General features: G+C 39.6%; 2 protein-coding genes across 2 annotated transcripts; both read left to right on the forward strand.

The window, feature by feature from the left end:
- Positions 1-341: 341 nt before the first annotated feature.
- On the forward strand, positions 342-10,685 carry LOC126367504 (vesicle transport protein SEC20-like). The gene is made up of 5 exons (XM_050011047.1): positions 342-576; positions 902-1,074; positions 1,838-1,992; positions 8,572-8,675; positions 9,773-10,685. Exons 1-5 carry the CDS (start codon positions 442-444, stop codon positions 9,935-9,937), a joined length of 732 nt encoding a protein of 243 aa, XP_049867004.1. The 5' UTR covers positions 342-441; the 3' UTR covers positions 9,938-10,685.
- A 323-nt stretch (positions 10,686-11,008) lies between these two features.
- Positions 11,009-15,599, forward strand: LOC126367477 (UDP-glycosyltransferase UGT5-like). Its single transcript, XM_050011001.1, has 4 exons — positions 11,009-12,003; positions 12,286-12,511; positions 13,941-14,157; positions 15,252-15,599. The coding sequence occupies exons 1-4, from the start codon at positions 11,155-11,157 to the stop codon at positions 15,544-15,546; spliced, it is 1,587 nt and encodes a 528-aa protein (XP_049866958.1). The 5' UTR covers positions 11,009-11,154; the 3' UTR covers positions 15,547-15,599.
- Positions 15,600-16,029: the final 430 nt, after the last annotated feature.

Here is a 16,029-nt window from a genome sequence, read left to right on the forward strand (position 1 = left end):
GAAGTGGTGTTTTGTGGTTAATGATCGCATTAAGTTAGTCAGAAGACATTCGCGAGTGTTATTATATTGGAGTATTCAATGAACAAAGTGTATCTGCCTATTTTCGCTTCGTGCCGGGAAGCCGCTTCATAACTCAAAAGTTTATGCGGACTTTTGAGTTAATTCGTTTGGGGTTCGGAGTAGGAGTCTACTCCGAGGGTGGGGGCTTAGGTTTCATCATCCTCATTCATCACCTTTCATCATTTCATTAATCATCAAGAAAAAAAAAATACGTAAGACATGGCTGTATGGGCATAGTTCCCTTTGCCTTACCCTTCGGGGAAAACCAAAACAAACAAATTGACAGCTAGCCTAGTTGTCAAAATCATCTGTTCAGTACATTTTTTTATCACGTCCAATTTTATCATTTTAAATACAATTCCAATTGTAAAATAATAAAAAATGAATATGAAAATGGTGCACAGTATGGACAAATATCAAAAAATTTTTACGAAGTCTGATAGTCCTGACGTAACATTCCAAAATTACGTGCAAAGATTGGCCAAGTATAACTTTCAAATTAAGGCATTAATCCAGGTACGTGACGTACGTATATATTTCTTCATGCTGCGTCCTTTGTAGGGTTGACAGAGGGTCCGCTTACTATACATATAGTTAAATTACTGTAAATTCCATTCGCTTCACCTCATTTTATTATTCTCTTAATTATATACGTCACGTAATTGTTTTCTATTCAATCATGCATGTCATGATTTTTATAAACAAAAAAGAAATAACATTTGGTTTATAGCCAAATAGTTTTGCTTTTTCTTACTTTTAATCATACACTAGATAATTTACAGACTAACAGACATATTTTATACCCAGCATTTGCATTTCACTATTTTTTTTATTATTGCAGGATATTTTAGAATGTAGAGATTCTATGGAGGCTTTAAATGAGTTGAATGAGAAGGGGCGAGCGAAGATCAACTTGCTTAGAGATGAACTGGAGAACCTAGAGCTTTATGGACGAGAGAGTGGTGATCAGAAATATGCGGTGGAGTTGGAGTCTCAAAGACATCTGCTAGCTGGGTAATAATCTTTTATATACACACATAAATATTTTATGAAATCTTAAATTCAATTCTTGATTCAGTACCACATAATGGAGTAAATATACTACAATAAGGCAGAATGTAATTTCATGAAATCTTTCAGACTCTTGCAAAGTAGGACCGCTGCTCTCACTTATGATAAATTTTATTGGTATGGCTCTTTCCCACTAGGCTGTACTCAATCTTTCTATCCCACTATTATATGCAGCATGCTAGAGAAATAATGATTGCTTATTTGCTGACCATAATAAGAAAAAAATACTGTCAACATTTTTATGTGCTGGCCACAAATACAGTATGACAGCTTATTTTGATAATACAGGTCTAATTTTGAATTTAATAACTTGTGAAGACATTTTCTTGTAAGAAAAAATCCTCTATAAAATTTAAGAATTTAAAAAAAAACTTCTGAATCTCATACTTGATCCCTCACACTGATAAGATAACACTATGAGTGGTTAAGTTTTACCATAAGGTAAAACATTGTAAATTGTTTTGTTTAAATAATTTGGTATAAGTTATAAATCTTTCTTGTGATGGATGTACATCTTTTATTTTTCTTTGAGTTATATCTGCAATCAGTAAACATCCGTTTGTGTTACTATGAGCAGATGAGCTGAAGGGGAATTTGGCTTTATGAGAGATATATCCACTGACATATCCTCAACAATTACTGGATGTACATCTGACTACACCAATTAGAATATAGTTGTGATCTGTTATATGTTCTTTATTTTCAGATTATTGAAAGAGTTCAAAGATGCAAATATAAGCAGCATGTTTGCCATAGAAAAGAAACAAAGACAAGAGTTATTGAAACCTGCTGAGTCAGAGGATTCAAATGTTAGAAATAGAAAGAAGGTTGATAGAGATGGCCTGCTTCAAATGTCCACAGGTTCGTGGTTTCTAAATTATGTATGTTTAACAGGTGTGGCAAAATAAACTGATTAATTGAAGGATTGGATGTAACAAGGAAGCGAGATAATGATGATGATGTGATCTCCTCTTTAAATCCCTTAACGTCATACCATGCACGCCACTACTCTGCAACCGGCAATATTTGTCGGAAGGAACGCTGCACCATAGATTACAGAATACTAGTCGTCCTGTATGTAGGACTAGGAGTCGTCGAGTAGTCTTCCTTTGGGGCTTGGCCTGGGCGTAGGCGCAGTCGTTGCCCGGTAAAACGCAGAGTTGGGCCACGGCGGGCGAGGTTCGCCCCTTCGTGAGTCAGTCACATCCAGGTGGTGCCGCCGGCGTGTCAGCCCACTAATTGAGATCCTGTTAAGGGAGGCCTGGTGACCGACTCCAGACAGACGCACGTGAGCTGTTATTGGTGATTGAGGTATTTGCCGGCCAGGGTGGTGGAAGGTTCAGACCAGCTTTATCCCGCGGAAAATGGGCCTAGGAATGGGCCATATTAGTTCTGCTAAATCAGAACTGCGTTTCATTTTCCCTCACTAACATCAGATTTAAGAGGAGTATTACATCATTACATCATCATTATATCCACCAATCATTCGTCAATCATGTTTTTTTATTCAAACAAAAATCGACTTTATTATTACTGTACTGTGATCGTTATTTATAAGGTCGCACGTGGGTCGTATTCTGATTGACGGAATACCTGTGGCGAGGTAAATCGTGGACCGGCGATTGGTTTGATGAAATAAAAACACAAATATGCTGATGAAGCTGATCTGCGTGTAATAAACGTTTTTGGCACTTGAGATTACAATATTGCTTGTACGATATATCACGATATAATTACGTAAATAAAATAGGCGTAAGAGTCGACTAGTTGGTTTGGACATTGAACAAAGAAGAAGGAATGACAGTTGAGAGCAAAGACAATATGTCTACATAAAAAGTCATGTTATTAATCTATGGTCTTATAAGGGTGATGCATACACGGTCAATACACGGTCAATTTCTAACACTTCCCCTCACGCTTATAAGGCCATGTGTCAAAGATAGAGACTACTTAAAATTCTTATATCTAACAAGCCAACATAACATTGGGTATTACATTCTTTAGAGGAAACTCTACAACACAGGAAGTTCCCTAATATAGCGTCAATTACATCAGAGAGCTTCAACGTAGAGACTCAACTCTATTTGGTACATAACATATCCATCACCTATGCTAGATTCATACTATGGATAAACAATGAATGCTTGCTAGAGCCTAACGGTTTGGTGAGTACATCTGCAATCATATGCTCAGTTGGTAAATATTTAACTGTGATTACATTATTCTGTACTAAGTCCTTAATATAATGATACCTTACATCTATGTGCTTAGTACGTCTATGACTGTACTCTTTAGCCTGTAGCAACTTGTGTGCACTCTGATTATCATTGTATACTTTTATGTCTAAGTTTCTATTCAAAATTTCAAATAAAAAGTTCTTAATGAAACATAAATCTTTACAGACATCATTAATTGCCAAATATTCAGCCTCTGTGCTAGAGAGCGCTACACAACGTTGCTTTCTAGACTCCCAATTGATTGTGTTATTGCCTAGCTTAACAATATAACCAGTATAAGAACGCCTGTCAATAGGATCGTTGGCCCAATCAGCATCAGTGTATGCAGTTAAACACAATTCACCATTACTGTTTACAAATAATAAAGAATAGTTAATTGTTCCTGACAAATATCTAAGTATGCGCTTTGCCGCGATCCAGTGACTCCGATTGAACCTGGTGTTATACTGACTAAGTTGGCTGCACGCATAAGCAATATCTGGCCTAGTGCAGACCGAAAGGTACATGAGACAACCCATAAGCTCGCGATAGTTATACCTTTCGTCACATAACTCTTCATCAGAATCGTCAAACTTATAATTTACAGCCATGGGTGTCGATACAGGCTTACAATTTGTCATACCAAACCGCTTGAGCAGTCTCTTAATATAATCCTTTTGATCAAGCCTTAAAATGTCTTTCTCTCTAGTTACATTAATTCCCAAACAACTTTTTAAATTTCCCAAATTCTTACAGTCAAATGTTTTTATAAGCAAATTAATTAACTCATCTTTCAGCAAATTGTCATTGTAAAATATATAAAAGTCATCGACATATAAAGCAATCACAATCATTTTCTTATCACTAGTCTTTCTTATATAAATACATGGTTCTAACTTACTTTGATGGAAGACATTTTCACACAATAGTTTATTTACCTTTTCATACCAAATTCTACTAGCTTGCTTAAGGCCATAAATACCTTTTTGCAACAGACAAACCTTATCTTTGTCACCATTATGAAAGCCAGGTGGCTGATCCATATAAATGGTTTCTTTCAGCTCACCATTGAGAAAAGCAGTAGCTACATCAAGATGTTCAATATTTAAATTTAATTCACATGCTAAAGAAAATAAAATTCGCATGGTACTATATCTTACTACAGGTGAAAATGTCTCCTCAAAGTCCACACCGTGAATTTGAGTAAAACCCTTGGCAACGAGACGCGCTTTGAATTTCATAAAGTTACCTGACGCATCCGTTTTTGTCCTATAAACCCATTTACATTTGACTATATTTTTGTCATGAGGCCTATCAACTAATACCCACACTTTATTAGCTATTAGAGAGTCATACTTACTCTTCATGGCAGCAGACCATTCAGCACACTGTGCACTGTTCATGGCCTCTTCGTATGACTGAGGGGTAACTGAACTTTCCTCAGGAACCTCACGTGCGACCATAGAAAAGTCTGTATCAAAGTCAGTATACCTTAACGGCGGTTTAGACCTAGTAGAACGTACAGGTCTTGTAGATGGAGCAACGGATATGCTAGGCGCGGGCACAGCTTCCCCTGCAGATGACGGCTGCGGCGCGGGGGCACACAACGAATCATTCAAGCCAAGCGCTGCATTCTCCTGCTCTTCATCATCTTCACTGCCAGTACAGAACTCTTCGTCGCTTCCATCTGAAAAATGCATGGGATTACATTTTAATATTTCATTTTCATAAGTCTGACCATTATTCACGTCTTCATTATCAATATTAGGGACATCACAAACACCGTTAGATAAATTATTGTCATTTGTATAATTATTAGAAATGTCACATTCATAATATAAATTATTATCATTATATAATTCATTAAAATTAATATTTGCCATGTCCTTGTAATATTTATTCTCTATAAAAACCACATTCCTAGACACAATTACTTTATGAGGGTTCAAGGAGTCCAGCAATCTATAAGGCCCATAGCACACGGCGTATTTTAAACGCGCAGACGACGCGCAGATTACGCGCGTATACGCGATTCAAACGAGATTCGAATGCAACCTTGTAACTTAAGCACACGGGGCGATCGTGAAACGCGCCTCTACTGCACGTATACGCGCAGATACAGCGATACAGACGCGCTGTAGTCGCCCGTAGCTTTTGCGTTTTGATCAGAGACTCCTCTTATTGCAACTGAGCCGAGGCGCGGGCGGTGCAGTGGCGGCGTGAGCGCCTCCCCCTACCCCTACTCCGCTCCTTTGTACGCGCGTTTGTATCGCTTCAAACGCGCGTATACGCGCTTCATGCGCGCGCTTCTATCATCAATGCAAACGCAACAATCAGCGTCTACGGCGCCGAAGACGCGCGTTCCTGAAACGCGCGTCTTCTGCGCGTTTAAAATACGCCGTGTGCTATGGGCCTAACCTTTACTAGTAGTACTATAACCAACAAAAATGTAAGCCTTGCTCCTAGCATCCAATTTACGACGTTTTTCTTTAGGTATAAGCGAATATGCGATGCATCCAAAGATGTGAAGGTGACTAAGATCCGGCCGTGATCCAGTCCACAACCCCTCAGGTGTATGTCCCGCCAAAGCAGCTGTGGGACTTCTATTCTTTAAATAGACAGCAGTCATAACCGCTTCCCCCCAAAAGCGCGGGCAGAGACCAGCATCAATTAATAAGCATCTCACTTTGTCCAAAAGCGTCCTATTTAATCGCTCAGACACACCATTTTGCTGCGGGCAATAAGGCACAGAAGTTTGATGAATGATCCCCTCTTTTCTTAAAAATTCAGCAAAACTACTATTACAGTACTCAGACCCATTGTCGGAACGTAAAATTTTGATATGCAACCCCAATTGTTTTTCTACTTCATTTTTAAATGTAATAAAATGATGCATTACCTCCGATTTATTCTTCATCAAATATGCGTACGTCTTCCTTGTGAAGTCATCTGTGAACGTCACCATGTACTTCGCACCTCCAAAGCTTGCCTCTTGCATAGGGCCAGCGACATCACTGTGGATTATTTCTAAGGGACAAGTAGCACGTGCAACCTCGTCGGCGGGGAACGGCAAGGCAGCTTGCTTCCCAAGCAGACAGGTTTCGCACTTGACATCTTTACAAACCTGAAAACACAATCCAGTTGCTAGATCGTCCTTTAAAGCACACATTCCCTTTACCCCTAAATGCCCCAAGCGCCTGTGCCAGACCTCCATTGGCAACATCGGCACAGAGGCAGCGACCTTAGCACTACCTGCTTCTTGTCTATCACACAAGAACATTGAGTGCACTTTTTGCGAAGTACCAGCTAGACTATACCTATCCCATTTATAAAGACCATTAAGACTAGATGCGGAGGTAATCGGGTTGCCAAGAACTTTACAATCTTTATAAATATTACATCTATTCTTATTGAACACCACAGTCAAACCCTTCTCGGTTAGCCTACTTACAGACAGTAAATTAGTAGTCAAGTTAGGAACAAATAATACCTTTTCAATCTTGGATCCAAATGAATCATCCAATTGGATTTCACCAACACCCTCTGCAGCTAGAGACTCGTTATTTGCTAGTAAGATCTTGTTCCCTTTGATCTCCTTATAGTTGCTCATCAGTTCCTTATTGTTACACAGATGATTGGAACAACCGGAATCAATATACCAGTCACAACTCTTCACGAAGAAAGCGGTTGTCTCCATTCCTGTAGCGAGGAGTGAGTGATTGACGGGCTTGTGATCACTCTTCTTATCACGTCGCATCTTGTAGCACTTGCTCTTGATGTGACCTTGCTTCCCGCAGTAGTGACACACAATCTTCTTCACGACTCCGCTCGTACTGGATGAATAATTCTTCTTGTTTGTATAAAAAGCAGCATTCTCCGTGTTGTCAGATTTTCTTTTTCTAGATTCCTCTTGCAGTAACCGTGAGCGAACAATCTCACTGCTTAAATCACTATTGGTCATGCAGGCAGTTTCCAAGTTAGAAACCAAAGCATCAAATTCTTCAGGCAAACCACTTAGAAGAAGTTCGGCAATTTCTTTGTCCTCGATGACTTTACCAATGTCAGCTAACTGGCAAACCAAATTCATTACAGATTCTATATAGCGAGACATTGATCCGAACTGACAGTATTCAATTCTGTGTAGCTGACGCAATAGCAAAACACGCCTATACAGACCTTTATCCTGAAATATTTTCTCGAGGTTAGTCCATGCCTCCTTAGCTGTATTAGCATCACGAACGTGTTGATGACATGAGGACATAACACTCAATCCGATGCGGGCCAAAGCACGACCGTCGCGCGTGGTGTCGGTATCCGTTCCTTCTACAGTTTTCCATAGGCCCTCCAAAGTTAGCAAAAGCTTCATCTGATATTTCCACACATGGTAATTTTCCACGCCGCGCAGTTTCTCAATATTTTGACCTGCAAAGGCGACTGGAACATTCGACAACGTGTTACCATTATCTTCATTGTTTGACATTTTGACATAAGCGTGCTCAGTTCACACGAGGCATGTAAAAAACAGGACGACGGGAGCACGGCGACCAGCAGGGAAGGCGCGCCGACAAGCTCACCGACAAAATGCACTCCGATGAACAGCCACCGCTGAAACCTGCACACAAAGGTTAGGGCATAAACCAATCTAGGTATGCTGGGCCCATAACCTGTGGCGAGGTAAATCGTGGACCGGCGATTGGTTTGATGAAATAAAAACACAAATATTCTGATGAAGCTGATCTGCGTGTAATAAACGTTTTTGGCACTTGAGATTACAATATTGCTTGTACGATATATCACGATATAATTACGTAAATAAAATAGGCGTAAGAGTCGACTAGTTGGTTTGGACATTGAACAAAGAAGAAGGAATGACAGTTGAGAGCAAAGACAATATGTCTACATAAAAAGTCATGTTATTAATCTATGGTCTTATAAGGGTGATGCATACACGGTCAATACACGGTCAATTTCTAACAATACCACGGTTTTACCACGGATCTTTTCGAATTTTCTGCAATACCACTAATAGGTACAACACTAGTCGGTCGGAGCGTGATCGTGGTTTCTTGTCAGTATTTCGTCAATCAGCATATTCTGCAGCGTATGCTGATTGACGGAATATTATCACTAGATAATGAGGTCGATTTTTGTTTTACTCTTAAATCACGATTGACGATTGATAGATGTAATGTCTCTAAGGAATAAACAATAATTTTTGTTTCAGGTGTAACAGACCAATTACTTTCAATCAGCAGACAACTAGCGGATACTACACAACGCAGTCAGCACACGTTAGATAGTTTGGTCTCATCTAGTTCAACAGTGCAAGTAAGTTTATCTTTATGACAAGTAGAACTAGACAAATAACTTTTTGCAACTCAGTAGACATGGTATAATGTAAATATTTAAAAGCTATTTGTTTATTATATCTACATTACAAATGCTACTGATAGTCATGCATTCTTTATCTTATCTTGTCTTGAAGTTATATCGTTGATCTCTTATCGCATCTGATGACCTACATAGTATAATTCTGAAAGTCGTATGTTTGTTTGTTTCTACTATTTGCGCTCTAGCATCATGTGTATGCCAATAGGGCAGAAATATAGAGTCCAAAGAGACATACTATAACTAAAATCGCTCGCTGCCCGCGGTGCCATAAATCATCGGTGCGCTAGGGATACGCGTAGTGTGCAATCATTCCTTTTTATATTAGTACTATCGACACGACAGTAGCACGTCACTATGGTCGCCCGTAAGCCTCATAAGTGCAACAGAGAGCGCATCAATCGGCGTCCTGCTTCCACGTTTTAATGTACCGCGGGCAGCGAGCGTTTGATTTTAGTATAATAGAATAGACCATTCTGATAGCTGTCCACCTCACCACGCTAGAGCATACGAGTAGAATGCAAGTATTATAATGCTTGCTGCAAACAGCTATAGAATAAATAATGCATACAGAACGGTCATTCTCCGCCCCCGTACCAATTCGTATTGCGCGCCGAACTAGATTTACCTCACCCCCTCTGGGCACTTTAGTTTCGATGGCCCTAAGCCACTAAGGAGTGAGCGGGTTACACAGTAAGAATAAGAATTTTGTATGGAAACTCCGGTGTAACGCAAAGCTTGAAAAGCGGGACGTTCGCCTTATCTTTTTGGTTTTCTATGCCTACTATCTTTTCATCCGTGATGTTTTTAATGAATTTATTTATTTAGGGTTTAGCAGAGACTATGGAATTCCATTTGCTTCGATCCCGACTCATTTCTTGCTTCCTCCACATTCATCAATGTTTCTGAAACGCACGCCGGTTCAGAGTAGATCGTATTAAACCTTTTCTAAGCAGCTTATGTAATAAAAGTTACATTACGTTGTTCTTTCTGTTTGTGATGTAATAGAGTGATGACTAAGTTATATATTGTTTCAGAGCACACAATCCGAGCTAGAGAACACTGCGGGCACTATCTCACAATCTAGCAAGCTGCTCAAGAAGTATGGTCGAAGAGAGTTCACCGACAAGGTTATCATGTTTTTTGCATTCCTTTTCTTCGTTGCCGTTTGCCTTTACATTGTGCAGAAGAGACTTTTCTGATGTTTTAGGTATTAAATAGATATATCTTAGAAAACAATGTAAGCGTCTTTTTGAAAAATCATATTCGCTTGAGATTTTTTTAACAAAACCTCACAGTAGAGACGCTAGTATTTAAATAAAAAATCCAGGTAAAAGTGGTCCCAATTTTTTCCATTTTTATTTTTTCCCCGGAATTAAATCGAGGTTTTGTTGTAAAAAATCACATAAGTATCTGTGTGTGTTTTTTTTTAAAAGGCGCTTTTATGGTTTTTGCTAATAGGTGACGATATTTGATCAAAACGATTGCAGTAAGTAATAAATTATACTTACACTAAAGATAAAATATACTACGGCAACGAAATTTTAGACATAAAATAATTTAATTAGGGTTTTATGAAATTGGTTTATATAAATATAAAGTACCCACATTGGTATATATTGTGTTTATAACGCACCCACCATTACATTGAATTCTTGGAAAACTACAGGAAAATCCTTATGGAAATATTAGTTATCTTGTAAATATTTATAAAATACTTTATAAGAAAAATATATATTCTAAGTAATCTGGACTACTTACGTATAATTTTACATGTAAATAAATAATAATTATATTTATGTAATTGTTTTGAAATCGGTAAGTGCCTTTAAGTAAATGTGTTCCTATGTGACATAATGAAATGACATAATTAGCAATTAAATTAATGTTATATCTTCCATTTACTGAATATAAACTCTTTCGGTGCTGTAATATACAATTTTCCATTTATTATTATCGTTTCATTGTAAAGAACCATTAAATAGTATTCTTCGTACACCGGTTGCCCTTGACAGGAATAAATCTACTTATTTACTTACAATATAATTAGAAGGCGAGTCGGTCTGTTGGTATAACAAGTTGTTATGTATTTATGTGTCTAAATGTCTGTTCTTACCTATATCGACAAGGTTTTTTGCCTTTATCTTTTAGTTAGTAAAAGTTAAATAAATACGCGAACGAAGTCGCTGATATTATATTTACGGTGTGTTTAGGCATTAGCATACCGCCATTGATTGATATAAAAAGTAGTAGTGTAGCTATGACGCCAGTATAATTACGGAGCAAGCGGTTTGACCAGTCACACATCAGTCGTCGTGTAGAGCTCGCGGCTGCCGGCTGACTCACACCAGTCCACTGAGCCAAGTCCACTCGCGGTCGTTCACCCTGCGCCCGCGCCGACTCGCGTACCCGCTGCCCAATGGCTTCACACCCGCTTCTACTTCTCACAATACTATCGTGTCTACACCATGCCTTCGCCCTCAACATCCTCGCCATCGTCTCTCTACCACTCCAAAGCCACTACATGGCCGTTCACCCCTTATTCCGCGAGTTAGCAGCCAAGGGTCACTCCGTCACAGTAATGAACAACTATCCCGACAAAAACGCGCACAAGAACATGCAATTCATTGACCTCGATCAAGACGGTAACAATGTTGGGTACATCACCCCCATGGACTTTTACGAGACATTCGATTCGAATTATTTGCATCTATACAACTTCTTTCGGCACTTCCAGTTGAGTCCAGGGTCTACTAAAGCCGATTGCGAAAATTTCTTCACGAATGAGAATGCTAAAGCTCATTTTGATAAAGGAATTAAATATGATGTGATCTTCGTGGAGATGTTCATGGGTGAGTGCGGCCTGGCGTACGCAGGAGCTTTGTATGACGCTCCCATTATAGGTATAACGTCTCATGTGATGCTGCCTTCGGCGTACCCTCGACTGGGTATTCCCTTCAACTTCGATTCTGATGCCTTTTACTTCTCCAATGGCGGGCCGAATCCGTCCCTCTATCATAAAACTGAGGCGGTTATTTTGGACTTTATATACAACATGTATGTTAAATGGTATATGCATGGTTTAATCTATGAGGTGTTCGATCAGTACCTCCCGATTAATACCTTGGACATGGAGAAGGTGACAATGAAGAGGTTGAAGATGATGTTCGTGTACCAACATTACTCGCTGACCGGCGCTCGTCTGCTCGCGCCGCAGGTGTTGGAGATTGGAGGTATACACATAGCACAGCCCAAACCGGTGCCAGAGGTAAGGATAAAAGCAGATTCGAAAACATGTATTATGGTTCGATAACGTTACGCTACCTTCGATATTTTCTACACTATCCAAAAATTGCAAAATTGTTGTGGTTGGGTTCTTACGTAGGTATACCTAATATCTATAATACCTCCAAGCTATGATTATGTTTCGATAGACACTCAATACTACTAAGTACTAAATAATACCAATAGGTACTCATTAGTACCTGGTTACACTTCAAAGGGTGGTAGCATTATTATTTTACTAAATATTTGAAATAAATATTTACAGAGCATTAAGAAATTCCTCGCGGATGCTGAACACGGCGCCATATATGTGAGTTTCGGCTCAAATCTGAAAGCAAACACTATGACTCCGGAAAAACTACAAGAGTTTCTGAAAGCTTTCAAGAAAATACCGCAGAAAGTAATCTGGAAGTTCGAGAACGCAAGTTTACCGGAAGGATACGACGATTATGTTTACACCGACACTTGGATGCCACAGGTTGATGTTTTATGTGAGTACGCATTGCAAGTATCCATCCTAGGACTTCGTATCGTGATGGTGAGTTTATGTATGTAAATGACCTTTAGGTACTAAGCGCGTGTATTATTTCTTTATCAGTTTACTTACTTTCCGCACGGGATTTCATTCGTGGACGTCGTTTATCGCGTTTAAGCGTCATAAACAGAGACAGATAGAGTCAGTTTCGCATTTATAATATTAGTGTAGATCAGTTAAATAGGCCAGAGGCAAGCCATATTTACTCGTGTTTGAAGGTAACTCTTGAAGTACCTAACTAATAATCAAATAAATATTTATTGTGATTGTCACTTGTCAGTTTTAAAGTGTATCTTTGGGTTTGAAGACTTAAGACATGCCTAGATAACAGCACCCACGATTTCTGAAGTAACGTGGATGTAACAATATGACCATAAAACAAAAACTTTTTTTAGTTCAGTTATCTGTGAGGTGAAGTACCAACCTCATCAACCCTGGAGTCAGGGTTACTATTGAGCCGCCAAAGGCCCCTGACATGGCTCATGTAACGACTACTTACATCAGTAAGTGGTAACCGGGACCAACGGCTTAACGTGCCTTCCGAAGCACGGATCATCTTACTTTCAGACAATCTGATGATCAGCCAGAAATTTTCTAACCAAACTAAGGATCACAAAGTAATTTTTGTGATATGTCCCCACCGGGAATCGAACCCGGGACCTCCGGATCGTGAGCCCAACGCACAGGAGGTCGCCGATCCATTGACTGATCGCATTGGTGGTTGCTTTATATCGTGGCTCAATTCCAAGTGCCAAGTGTAATTAATGTAGCTGGTACTATATTTGATATAAACCTAACTGCGTTATGATACGCTATTCAATGAATTGTTCATTATATTATGTGTGGATTGTGAGATCAATGACGACCTCACCAATTGTTGGTGCCAGGGTTGCTACTAATCAGCTGATTTATGTCCCCGACATAGCTCCTGTAACGACTATGTACTTCAGGTAAATACCAGCCGGTACCGTCTGCTTAACATGCCCTCTTTAGCACGAATCATCTTACTTTCAGACAATCGGGGTGATCAGCCTGCAATTTCCTAACCAAACTACGGATCACAAAGTTATTTTTTTGTGGTAATGTCCCCAACGGGATTCGAACGCAGAAGCTCCGGATCGTGAGACAGACATGCTCAACCACTGGACCACGGAGGCCATTATCATACATTGGCATCTCTCTTGGTATTGTCAAAGAGTGGCTGCAAGCTCTCATATGTCTAATAATACTCACCAATACTGTCTAATAACATAAGCCATATTAGGGGCCTTTGGCGGCTCAATAATAATAATTCTGACACCAGGGTTGATGAGGTTGGTAATCCACCTCATAACCCACACGATAAGAAGAAGAATAATACTCACTTTCCAAATTGAATGTTCCAGGTAATCCCAAAGTGATAGGGTTCGTCTCACACGGTGGAATGCTCAGCCTCTCAGAAGCAGCATACTGCGGCAAGCCTGCCGTTGTAATGCCGTTCTTCGGAGATCAGTTCGGCAATGCGGCGTCAGCGCAAGCTGTGGGACTAAGCCAAACACTTTACTTCGACCGTCTCACCGCTGATAGTTTAGCAGATGCCATTGAGGAGATAACTTCAACCAAGTGAGTATTGAAGTACCTACTAGATCAATGGCCTTAGCCAAGTTGCAAAACTTTACGAAAAACGACAGTGACAGCGATAAAATGCTTATATGGGATTGACATGTCACCTTATGTGATCTTACATTAATCCTATACTATTTTATTACTTTCGTTGTTGTATCGCTGTGTGTGCCCTAGAAGGACGTACATTGACTAAATTGGAGATGTCCTTAGAAAAGGTTTAGTACGATCTACTCTGAACCGGCGTGCGTGTATGAAACGATTGATGAATGTGGAAGAAGCAAGAGAAGTGTGTCAGGATCAAAGAGATCGAAATTCCAAAGGCTCTGCTTAACCCGCCCCGGTGGGAAATAGGTGTGAGTTTATGTATCTATGTACTCTCACTATCGCTTTTCGAAATTGTTTGCAACTTGGCTAACTGAGGAGTTTCCAATCTAGGGTTCATACGAAAAGGTTGGGAAAGGTCTTCGTAATGATATTGTTTTGTAAATCTGATTCTGGACATTCTTGGGTTATTTGGAGAAACAGGTTATTTGGAGGAACAGGTAAAGCTGAAGCTTGAGAATAATAGTTCGCCTGATTCTTTCATCCACTAATACATTCTGTAGACCGTCGTGAACAGTTCTTCAAAGTTTGTTAAATTAATCTGATAATCATTTGCCGATGATTTTAATCGATCGTATTTTTATCGATCGAGCTCAGTGGCTTGCCTTGGGACAGGGCTATAAAAATATCTTTGACCTAGCAGACTTTGGCTACTAGTCTGCTAATATATTCTTACGATTCCTTGCTCCGAAGAGGGAGAGCCCTGTGTTCTATAGGGGACTGATATTGGCTAATGATGACTTATATATTTAATACCTGTCTACTACTAACTATAACACTATAAACATACTGTGGCATCATGTTATGTACAGAGGGCAGGGTAATGAGATTGACAGTGCATTGACACAGTCGTTCAGTCTATTTATAATCTTTTATCGATTGGTCAACGTATCGTAAATCGTACGCGAGTAAAAAAATACCTACAGTTTGGTGTCATCAAACATTTGCTTTTTAAAGGTGTAATAATTTATCTGAAATGTTATCTTCAGAATGCAAGAAAATGCGAAGAGGATATCAAAGCTGTGGCATGACCGACCAATGCCTGCTATGGACAGCGCCATCTACTGGACGGAGTACGTAGCTCGACACCAATCCGCGCCACCGTCGCTACCATCCAAGCAATCCGCTTGGTACGAAAAGATCCTATTAGATGTCGCTATTGTGATATTAATATTAATCTCACCAGTACTTTTAACTATAGCTTTTATAATTAAATTCTTAAACTTAATTATTTCTAAAATCTTCTTAGCACTGTTCGGTAAGAAAAAAACGAAGAAAGATTAGTGTGGTAATTGAATGTGTTGAAATTAAACCAGTATTGGATTGTTGTTGTTATACTTTCTATAATTTGTTTCATAATTAATTATAGATAATTCCTACCACGTAAAATTTGGAGGCTCTTATTCGCAATATCCCGCTTTTTTATTGACATTTTGGATGGTTCAAGACACATTTCTAAGATCCAGTAAGTTGGACGTGTATTTCGAAGCAAGGGTCAAGAGGAGCTCGGTGGCGCAGCGGTAAACGCGCTCGGTCTGCGGTTTTTGAAGTTAAGCAACTTTCGCAAAGGCCGCTCATAGGACCGCACAAAAAAAACTTTTCATCTCGAGCTCCTCCGTGCTTCGGAAGGCACATTAAGCCGTTGGTCCCGGCTGCATTAGCAGTCGTTAATAACCACCAATCCCCACTGGGCCCGCGTGGTAGTTTAAGGCCCGCTCCTCCTATGCATCCATAGGGAAGGCCCGTGCCCCAGCAGTGGGGACGTTA

The sequence above is a fragment of the Pectinophora gossypiella genome, chromosome 6 (assembly GCF_024362695.1).
Source record: "Pectinophora gossypiella chromosome 6, ilPecGoss1.1, whole genome shotgun sequence".
In the NCBI taxonomy this organism is placed as follows: domain Eukaryota; kingdom Metazoa; phylum Arthropoda; class Insecta; order Lepidoptera; family Gelechiidae; genus Pectinophora; species Pectinophora gossypiella.